Source organism: Aythya fuligula, chromosome 4, assembly GCF_009819795.1.
Source record: "Aythya fuligula isolate bAytFul2 chromosome 4, bAytFul2.pri, whole genome shotgun sequence".
In the NCBI taxonomy this organism is placed as follows: Eukaryota; Metazoa; Chordata; class Aves; order Anseriformes; family Anatidae; genus Aythya; species Aythya fuligula.
The window spans coordinates 32,915,435-32,927,030 of NC_045562.1; the positions used below are offsets into that span (position 1 = coordinate 32,915,435).

At 35.2% G+C, this 11,596-nt stretch overlaps 1 protein-coding gene across 3 annotated transcripts in view; it reads left to right on the top strand.

Annotated features, from left to right (window-relative positions):
- The window catches only part of LRBA (LPS responsive beige-like anchor protein), a 398,303-nt gene that overhangs the window by 32,037 nt on the left and 354,670 nt on the right, over positions 1–11,596 (top strand). For all 3 annotated transcript variants that reach the window (XM_032187390.1, XM_032187392.1, XM_032187391.1), the window contains exons 3-9: positions 4,662–4,893; positions 5,030–5,130; positions 7,270–7,365; positions 9,069–9,190; positions 9,297–9,423; positions 10,715–10,834; positions 11,129–11,275. In XM_032187390.1, the coding sequence (XP_032043281.1) occupies positions 4,662–4,893; positions 5,030–5,130; positions 7,270–7,365; positions 9,069–9,190; positions 9,297–9,423; positions 10,715–10,834; positions 11,129–11,275 (945 nt within the window). The remainder of the gene's footprint in view (positions 1–4,661; positions 4,894–5,029; positions 5,131–7,269; positions 7,366–9,068; positions 9,191–9,296; positions 9,424–10,714; positions 10,835–11,128; positions 11,276–11,596) is intronic.

Genomic DNA, 11,596 nt, shown 5'->3' on the forward strand with positions numbered 1-11,596 from the left:
GACATCCAGGCTTTCTCATTGCCTTCCTTGCCTCTCTGTAACCTCTCTGGGTGTGAGCCCTCTTTGCCATGATCTCTGACTTGACATTGATGCCAGTGCCACTGTTTGATATGATTATCCGAACTGTCAGCAGACTTTGAGAACAAACCTTCTCTTAGCATCTTACTCATGTTTTAGTATGCTCTCGCCTCCAAGTGTTGCAATAACAAAGATCACATGAAAAAATGCAAGGTGAGGGACAGAGAATGGATTGCTAGCCATGATAACATGTTAGAGTTATTTCCCCAGCTGCAGCTTCTGGTCTGTACAGGCACTTCCAAATCAGAACAATCTTTTTATCACACCCAGGATGTGTACCAACAGTACTGACTTTGTTCCTTTGTGTTCCCAAGGGATTTGACTGGCTTGGGATCACTCATGATGCTGTGAGACCCTTGCCCTTAAGATACTGTAGTTCTTATACTTCCCAGATCTTTGGCAAGTCTTTCTGATGATACATACATTTGCTTTGAGTTCCTGAACATGTGCAAAGGTGTGGAGACCAGTCTGTGGGTTTCTGCTTTGGTGGGAGATGAGAGTAAATGTAGGCAACGAATATTGCATTGCTAGTTGCTGTTAATTGTAAGCATAATGGCTAACATGAATCCATCTTCTTTGGGTTTGTATTCTCCAGAAGTTGGCTTCAGGTTTCATCGTTGAGGGTTGAAAAATGTTGTTTGTATGTTTGTTAACCATGAGTCAACTGATTAAAATGGCAGTAAGAACAGGACTGTTTTGCGTAACATAGTTCTTTTGTAAATAGAAAGAAAATGTAAGGTGTGTATCAAATGCTTAAGTGTTCACATAGCTGCTGGTTTAGCTTCATCACATTTTTCTTAAAGTTTAGCTTGTGTAAGGACCTTACTTGAATAGATTTCAGTCGTTAGCTTTGTGCATCCAGCTTTGTGGCTAAGCATAAACTTGAAAAATTCCTTTGAGATAGAATTGGTTTGCTATTTGACTTTTTTTTTTTTTTTTTGCATGGGATAGGCATTGTCTGTATCTGTTATCTTGATACATGTAAGACGCAATTTTGAGATTATGAAATGAACTCTGAGAGGAAAAAAAACGAGGTCATAATTTGCATGGTGAATAGTTCTTTACTACATGACTTCAGGGAGCAAAGAAACTTGTCTTTCTGTGTAGGTTATTTAGTAACCAGGCGGAGGAGGAAGTTCTATAGAAGTGTAAAGCCTTTGAAGGTTTGACGTAAAACTCTGGAAATCGAACTCTGTAGTTCTCCCAAGTATAAATAATTTGGATTTTCACAAATAAATGCTGATTGTGGTCTCAGACGTGTATTTTTATTTTTTCTTTTCCTGTTACGGTGCATTGAAATATTTTCTTACAAGCTTTTGAAATATTTAGTATTTATGAATCCTATGTCAAGTCATTTTTAATCTAGATCATGATATTTGAGGAAAGTGGAGTTTGTATTTATTGAGTAATTTTCTGCATACTCGAGTTTGGAATTTGCTCACCCATAGGGTGCACCATCTCTCTTATATTTAAGATGACTTCTCCTACTTTAGGTTAAATGAAAGGTTCATGGCAAAGAGAGGTCTGATGTTCATTTTTTTTCTACTTAGAAATGATCCATTTTTTAAAAATACACTCTAGAATTAATGTAATTATGTTGACTTCTCATTTGTTTGGTTCTTAAAGTTAGGGGGAAAAAACATTATTTGAGTGTGTCGCTGACAATGGCTGTGTTCTTCCTGCTTTCAGCCAGCCAAATGTAGAAACATTGTACTAAAAATATATATTAACTAAACCAGTAGCTGCAGATTTTCAAGGTAAATATAAATGGCAAAATGTAAAATTTGTGAAGATGTATTTGAATACTTTGAATGTTGCACTTTAAAACCATTGCTATAAGCTTACACTTAATTCTGCATGCCAAAGGAAGAAAACGTTATGCCACCCGGTAGGTTGCTATAAAGATTGTTTATGCAGCTCAGCATAAGACTTAAAATACGTTGAATTGGAGAATTTTGAAAAATGTACTGTGCGACATTAGAGACCAAATCATGCTAAAGTGCAAGGAAAGACTATACATCAGTTCAAAGGCTACATTATTCAAAAAAATACAACCATAAAAAAGGTAATAAGATTACATTCTCACACTTCATGGCTAGTAAGGTGCATTAAGCTGCTCAGATATTCATAACTTACTGTGACATTTGGGAAGATTACATTTTGCTGTGCACAGCCATTACTGCAGCTCAGATAATAACTAGCCAATGCATGGACCTGGATTATGATCCCTGTCATTGGAAACAAATTTGTGTTTTGAAGGTTGATCAGTTTCAAATCACCATTAGAAAGGGTTAATATGACATACTGTGGTGTGTGTGTGCTTATGTGTATCTAATGGGTATGCATACATATAGTACATCAACCGCACGGTGCCTTCAGTATATTGCTTTCTCCATCATTTTTTTCCTCCTCGTTTTCCCTTAAAGGAACTGTTAAAATAGTAATTATTTCTACCATAGCAGATTATTGCTAGAATGGACTTGCTGAAATGCTTATTTTTGCAGATTAGATTGGAAACCTAATTTGACAGCTTCCTGGATGGGTGGTTACCGATAATAGTGTATCTAGCCAAAAATGAAAGATTGGTGGTGTAGACTAAAGGGTGAAGGTAAGGTCACCTCTAGTAGTCGTATAGGGTTTGGGAGTGATAATTGATGGTTGGATGGTTAGTTAAAACCAAGCGCATAAAGAGTTGAATTTCTTGTCCAGAATTAGCAGGTGTTTTTTGGCTTGAATTCAACTTTGAGCTGTTCTGTTTGCACACACAGTGCAGTGTTTGCTTTGTTTCTCAACTTGATGGTGACAAAGACTGGCTTCTTGAGGAATACCCCAGTTTTGTAGGGGGTGATACATTGAATGTAAAACAAAGCATAACTTGTATTTTGTTTTCCAACATTTCGTTCAGCTTTTGAAGGGGTGTGTACCTTTTTCTTGGCATCTGTTTTGTAATGCTTCTGCATAAATCCAGCAGTTAACTGAATTAATCAATGCTCAGCATTTTCACTTACTCTTTAATTCTACCTTATGGTGCTTTCTTGAGGTAGGCCTCTGCTCCATCTTAAGGAAGGGGAAAACAGGCTTGGGGATAATGACGTGATAGATTTGTTTGAGTGAGTTGACAGGGAGAGTTGATATAGAGAAGCTGGGAATATAATTTAAGTCTCCCTGTTCGCTTCCTGCGATTTCCCTAGATATTAAGGAAACATCTGATAGTAAATTGCATAATTACTTTTCATGACCAAGGGAGGAGAAAATGGAAAAGTGTAAATTACTATTTAGAAATTGTTACCATGAGACATTGTCTATTCTGTCATAAAACCAGGAAGTTTTTCTGCTCCTTGTGGTGCTTGGCAGTACCGATTTATGCCCAGAAGACCAAAGATTGCTTCTTCAAAGTGACAAGACTTAGACACTTGAGGAAAATGTATGGTAATTTCAGTAGTTAATGAAGAGCATATATTCTATTTCGTTGAGTAAGTTTATCTTCAGATCCTGCTCAGCTGAGAGAAGGTGTAGGAGCTAATACAGAAGCAACTTACTGTATGTATTTTTGGGGCAGTTTTGACATGGTATGATTTTGGTGAGTGACACTATTGAAGCTGTTAAAGAACAAAGCTTGTGGAAGGAACAATACATGTGGCAGAAATAATGTCTTTTATTAGGTAGTCTTGTAGAACTGAGAAGAAGCTGGTATTTGAGTCAACCCTACTTGAATTCTTATTTGTAGGTTGTTATGTCATAAGCAAGTATGGCACATTTTAAAGTTTAATATAGTTCCAATGTCCAAGAAAAGTTATAGAAATGTGGGGATTGGGGGTAGAGGTTATTAATTTTATTGAGTACAAACCCCAGAATGAAGTAGGTTAGTTATTCATTCCCCCGTCCCTGTCCCACACCCTTTCCTGGCACATGCAATTAGTTACTAGGTGCATGTTTAAACAAAACCTGCATCTAGGAGACCTGAAATAGTACAGGATTTAAGCACCTGAGCATAATCAAAGGCTTCAAACAGTGCTGCAGTTTCACTTTCATCCAAGTAGAGCAAGCCTTTACTTCCTTTTCATACCTGTGACTAATGAAATTGGCAATTAATACTGTACCAGCCTTATTCAGTATCTCAAGAATGACTCTTAAACATTTGTAAGCAGCAATATTTCTTCTTTGGGCTAGAATTGCCTTATTTGAGGAGTATTAAGCACATCCACAGGGAAGCTTTTAGGGCCACTCTAGGCCATTTAAGGTATCTTAGTTGACCTTGCTCTCTCACCTGCCTTGGAACCTTCCATTGATCTGTTCACTTCACACCTGTGTGCGGCAGCTCCGGACATCCATATCTTAAACTACCCAAAAGTTCTTTTGCAGCAATTGTCTTGTAGTAGCTGACACCTTTGTTAGATCTTGAAGTGGAAGTTGAAACAGGAAGAATAAGACTTGATAGATTGACGTCGATCTCATTTTGCTTTTCAGCTTGTGTTTGATAGTTTTCTCCTTGCAGATGGAATAACTGCAAGAAGATAGTAACTGAATAATTAAAAGTGGAATGGTGTTTTGATATATGTATTTTTTAATCTTTTGTCTGAAAGCTTGTTGGGGGCGATTTTGACCTGGAAATGAACTTTATTATTCAAGAAAAAGATGGCATTACCTGCATGGTAGAACTGTTGGATAAATGCGACGTCACCTGCCAGGCCGAGGTGTGGAGCATGTTCACAGCAATCCTGAAGAAAAGTATACGCAATCTACAGGCATGCACGGAAGTGGGGCTGGTTGAACAAGTACTCAAGAGGATTGATAGAGCTGACAACATGATTGCAGGTACAGCTTCACCTAGTATATGAGTCAAATTGTGTTCCTTTTACGTAAAATCTCATGGGAACACTTACTTATTAATGAAGTGATAGAAATTTGACACTGCATTTTATTAAGTATTATTATATTGTTCTCCTTTCAGATCTCTTAGTGGATATGCTGGGTGTGTTGGCTAGCTATAACTTGACGGTTCGAGAGCTCAAGTTATTCTTCAGCAAACTTCAAGGAGAAAAAGGGAGATGGGTAAAAGAAAACAAACCTGAAACCAATATTTTTGTAGTGTTGTTGGTGTTTTTTTGTAATGTTTCCAACTTAAGAGACTGTGTGATAACCTTAAAATACGTATTTTTAAAATATACCAGGAAATAAAGGATGCCTGCTGCTGTTATATCAATGGAATCTATTTTTACTTGAAAGCAATTAACGCATGTAGAGTAGAACAGTGATGAAATTAAGTTTAGATTTTGGATATATTGACTGGATTGGTCTTCTTGAACACCTGGGAATAATATAGCAATACTACGCATGTGTTTTTATGCACGTGTTTTTACTTTTATAGCTCCAGTTATGTGAAATTGAAGGAAAAAAATATTTTTTTTAATATAAAAGAAAAAAATAAATTGCATACATATGCACATTAATGTGTTCTTCTTTTCACGTTGTTTATCTTTACCTGAAGGCTGGAGAGTTTTATTTAGTCAGCAACATGAGAATTTATATCAAAAATTAAAATGAAGGAAATAAGTGCTAGCTGAAAACTCATAGTTTTGTGTGATCTAGAAAGGAAGAAGAGGGTCCACTCTTACTTTTCAGAGCCTTCTTCCCTAAAGATTCTTTTCTTGTGGAGACCACCAGATATGTTTTCTTTAACCCTCAAATTGTTGTTTTGCTGGAATTTTAACAGTGGTTTACCTTCTTGGACTTTTAATTCCACTCCTGTTATCTCTAAATACCTTGCCTAGTGTAGGCAAAAGGCATCTCAGTGTTTTTGTTGCCTTCAAATAATTAAAATATATTTAATATAAAAGTGTGGATGCACAAACAGCAGATTTCAAAAGGAGCTCTTGAAATAACTGGTTCACATAAGACACTCTATATAGGGTTTAAATTTAATAATTGAACGTACAGATTATATTTAACTGTAGCTGAATTAAAGTTGTCTTTGTAACATTAACTTTCTCATTTCCTGGCTCTCTGCTATTTGCATTTAATTTCCCTTTCTTTATTAAAGACTAAATATAGAGGAAGGGAAGAGAAAAACACCATAGTTGCATTGCTATGGAGTTGCACAACTCCATAAATCTTAAAATCAGCAGTGCTGTAAAGATACAAAGTATTTGGCTACAACAAAAATTACCTGGTTGAATTCTGTGGTGCTGAGGACATCTAAACAGATCTCAGTGTTTCCTCCTCAATTTTTTAATTCAGATTTATGAAGCAGTTTATCTGACTATAATTTTGGTACATTTGAGATACTTGTAATGGATCATCCAGTGCTTTATTTTCAGAGTGGCTGCTTACAAGAAGGGAAAAAGGGCGCTCAGAAAAAGATCGGAAAAGTAAAATTGTAGTTTGTAAATAGATCTACTGGAAAGCTAGGGAGTGGTAAAGGAAAACGCAGAAGTATTCTGCCAGTTTGACCACTATTTGCTGGATTTCTGTTGTTAACTCACATTTGGAGTTTATAATTGCTGAGTATTACAACGACATTAATGCAGAATTAGGGTTTTGGTGGGGAAGCATTAAATATTCACACTGAGCGGTCAGTTTAGGTGCTTGAGACTTATATCTGTCCATGAATTTATATGAAGGGATATAGCTAACTACAGTCTCTTTAATCTGGTATGTCACTGTAATCCTGATGAAAATAAACCTGCCTGCTGATTTTTCTCTTCTCCCTCTTGCGAACTTTTCCACATCTCTCATGTGCTGGCACAGGTTTCCTGCAACCATAATCTAAGACTGGTTTGAGAATTGCTTTTTTTTTTTTTTTTTTTTTTTAACCCAACAAGTTTTCATCTGGATCAGTTAATTTACTTTGGCTCACTGCAAATCCACCCAAACAGTAATGCTGACGGGCATCAGCAGGCAGAGGTAGTATCCAACGTTCAGGGTCATTTTAGCCTACGCTGGATGACAGTGGCTATGGACTTCAAGTCCTTAATTTAGTTACGCAATTAAGTACATTTCAGTGCACCTACTGTGTACTGTGTGAAGGAATCCATGACTCTCTCTTAATGTTGTTTATTGAAAATGCTAAATGTTGTAGCAGAGTATTATTTAACCATGAGCAAAGCTTTAAAATGTGTCTTTGTGTGTGCGTGTGTATAGTCTTATTGGTGTGTTTCATTTATTTACAAATGTAATAATTCTTTTTGTCAGCCACCACACGCTGGGAAGTTGTTGTCTGTGTTAAAACACATGCCTCAGAAATACGGACCTGATGCCTTCTTCAACTTTCCAGGAAAAAGTGCTGCAGTATGTAGATATTTGAAGTATTTTTTTCATTTGTTTTTCTGTTACTAACATTGGTTGTTTATATTCCTGTCCTTTTGGCTCATCCCTCTTTGTCATAGAGGTAGACTCAACAGAACTTTTTTTCTCTGCCTGACACCTACTTCATACTGAACTAAATGATGCTTATAACTAAAGTGCATTTTCACTATGGAAGGACAAATAGTGTTACATAAAGAATAGATATAGATGAGTTTTTTTCACCTGCCTTGAGTAGTTTAGTTATATCTTGTTGCAAGGAGAATCTGGGGAATCTGCTTGCTTATTGATATGTTTCTGTGGTAATGGTGCTTGTGTTAGTATCCAGTATGTGTGGGGAATGCCTTACATCTACGAACCTTCACTAGTGAAGCCACAGAAAAATATGGCCATACTTGTGCCATTTGTTATTTTTCTAGCAATCAGATAACATGAATTATGTGCTGTGCATAATAATTCTCTGAGAAGATGTGGATCTTAGATAGTATAGGTTGAATACTACTGAAAGATAGCACTTCGTATATTTCACATACAATGGAATTTGGCAATTGACATGTTTCTGTTTGTTTTGGCTGTTAATGTACTATTCTTGCATTTAATTTCTGATAATTTTATTAAATGCCTGAACTATATTGGGGTGCTTCAATAACTCCAATGTCAATATTGTCATTTATTTTTAAATCGAGAAGTCTTAGATATTAAGTATTGAATAAAATACTCCAAAATCAATTGTGATTTAAATGAAATGATAGTACTACCAGTACCCAAAAGTTGGCCTCAAAAACGTGCAATTTGATTAATTAGCTGGTATGTAGTGAAGGATTTATTGCATTTTATTTGGTCAAGGATAGCCGAATGGAGCATGGGAGTTTGATGACACTCAAGTTCTTTGTTTTTTGTTCATTGGCATTGATTATCTGGACAGCATCTTTGATCAGAGTTTATGGCAGTCTTAGTTGTAGTGTGTGTTGCAAGAAAGTTGATGGTAATGTTTAAAAAACAAAACAAAACAAAAAAAACCAATAAAGCTTAACTGTTTGAAACAAAGGGCCTGCCTATGCAGTTTACAACTTGGGAGCTTTTAAGCTACTGTTTATACAGTGCTTGATATCGGGATTTTGGCTGGGGATTGTATCACCTTTCTTTTAAGGAAATTTATAGGACTCTCACATTCTAACTGGAAGGCTGTCTGGATGTGAATTTCAAGGAAGATAAGAATCTGTTGATAAATAAATTCTTATATAAAATCATAAATGCTTCTCTTTTTTTTTTTTCTTGCCAACTTCTTTTCGTAATTATTTTCCTGACTGCCAACGCTATGTGAAAATAAGTTCATAAATATGTTTATTCTGATAGGCTACCACAAAAACAAATCTTGAATTTATATTTTGAGGAGTTTTTATGTTGTAATGATTCCACTGAAGCATTTAAATTTTAAAGCATGGTTACTATTGATAGTCTTATTTGAGATATAAAGACCAATTTTTAAATATTTAAATTAATTCGATATTTAACAATGGAGTACAAAGAATGGTGTACAGAAAAAGTATGGAAGTTAGGCCAGATTTTTTTTGGTTAGAGAAACAGTCCACACTCATCGTGTACACGTCTGTAGTGCATGTCTTAAACTGTGTATTCTTTGTATCATGATGTTCAACAATGTACATGAATAACTTTACTGTTTTTAGGCTATTGCCTTACCTCCTATAGCCAAGTGGCCCTACCAGAATGGATTTACTTTTCACACTTGGTTAAGAATGGATCCTGTAAATAATATAAATGTGGACAAGGATAAGCCTTACTTATATTGGTGCGTATTAACAGAAAACCATATTTCTGATATCCAATTATTACTATTTGTTCAATGATTTCTATTTCCATCTATGTACAATGCTAACTTTGTTCTAATTTGATAGTTTTCGAACGAACAAAGGACTTGGCTATTCTGCTCACTTTGTTGGAGGCTGCTTGATTGTAACATCCATCAAATCAAAGGGAAAAGGTTTTCAGCATTGTGTTAAATTTGATTTCAAGCCACAAAAGGTGAGTAAAAAGTACTAAAATCTTTCAAAAATGTTTAATGAATTACAAAAATGTGCATGTGTTTACATGTGTGTAACTAGGAGTTTAACTAGGTACGTGCGTAACTAGGTGTTATATTTGTAGAATATATCTTTAAAAATGTATCCTAGAGGGACTGGTGTTTCTATTTATTAGGTTTGCCCCTCTGCAGAAGAATATTTACGCTGGAATGAGCAAAATCATTTTTTGTTCTAATTAATATTTCTTTTAAATTTTACTTAAGATACGTATAAGGAAAAACTAGAAAATGGAGTTTACAAGAGGTTTTATGAATTTTTGAAGCTTGCCTGGTTTCTCTGATAACTCTATTTTTGTGTGTGTTTTATACTGTGTTTTATCCTGTCTCCAGCCTTTCTCTTGTTTTCCACAAGTATTTTGCTAAGGCTCATCTTTAGGTCATTGCTTGACACTTAGTGCGGACAAACGCAGTGTTATTTTAGAAAGAATGTTTACTAATCCATATATAGGTTTCCTTATCAAACCAGGGCAATTACTGGGAGTTTGCTCTTCTTACAGTTTGGAAAATAACAGATTCATTGAATTAATCTGTTACATTTCATGTTCATTGAAATTGTCCAGAACATACTCTCCTTACATTTGGAACTTTTCTCTGCCAATCTTATCAAATGTAAGAACTTAAATGTGAGTTGATTCTATTATTAATGTTCAAGACCTGCTTGTCTATTAAGCAGTATTATGCTCTGTTTAGAATGTTTTCCTTTTCAGTTAGAAATTCTCCTAATGTTTCTGGAGCAACTGGTGTAAACATTTTGTGTGGGACAGCAGGCCTCCTCAGGAATTTCTTATCAGTAATCCCTTGCTGTAAATATGGATTCTGTTTGTGACAATTTGACATGTACAGCCTTTGAAAGTCTTTAAAGTCTGGAGCCATCCTTGCTCTTTGGAATGACAACATTTACAGTAGTCCATCATTCTAAGTGTAATCCACCTTAGAACTTATTTACACAGTGGTTTCAGTATAAATGTTTCTATGTTGTCATGATTTTTTTTTTTTGAGTTTTATGCCATAAATATCTTTTAAGCTTTTAATCTGTGTCTACTTTTTGTGGAAAAATAGGTTATCCTTTGATAGAGCTGTGCAGGAAAACTCAACAATGATGTCTTTTTTACTTAAAACTTTCAATCTTAATTTAATTCAAAGAAACTGTTGAATGTGTAGTGTGCTCCACTTCAATGATTGAGCTACATTAAGTGTCTATAGAAGTTTATCAATTATTTTCTTGTTGTTCAGTGGTATATGGTTACTATTGTGCACATCTATAACCGCTGGAAGAATAGTGAACTTCGATGTTATGTGAATGGGGAACTGGCATCCTATGGAGAAATAACATGGTTTGTCAACACCAGTGATGTAAGTAATCTCTGTTTACCAGTATGTGTAGTTGATCATTTTGATGGATTAAATAGTTGTCCTTTACCGTATTATTTTGTTCTTTAACTAAACCTCCCCTATTTTATGCATTTGAAAAAAATTAAAAGTCAGTAGTAACTCTTTGGTAAGGGAGTAGGTTCTGCTTATACATCTAAAAACTTACTATTTGTTTCTGCTAAGACCTCAAAAGATTTTTTTAATATAAAAATTATAACCTATATTATTCTCATAGTTTATTTGTGTAGCTTAATTTAAACCGTATTTCCTTTTCAGACATTTGACAAATGTTTCCTGGGCTCTTCAGAAACAGCAGATGCCAATCGAGTGTTCTGTGGACAAATGACATCTGTTTACCTTTTCAGTGAGGCTCTCAATGCTGCTCAGATCTTTGCCATTTATCAGCTTGGTCTGGGATATAAGGTAGTGTGGAATTGACTATAAAGCCCCCAAAGTTTAAATCTGATAATGTTCTTTATGGTAGATTTTAAGAATGTTGTGACACCTCTGTGCCTCTGAAAATATTTTTACCACTTCATCTTTTTATTAAATTGTTCTGTAAGCCTATGTATCTTCTCACAAACTACAAGTAAACATTAACCCAATTATTTAATCGGGTTCTTGTTTACATATCACAACTTCTGTGTTGATGGTTGGGAGAGGGATAACAACACCTTTCTCTGGCTAGGTTAACTTCCTCATTGAGGCTGAAAACTAGATCAAGTATTAAGTATTTGTTTTAGG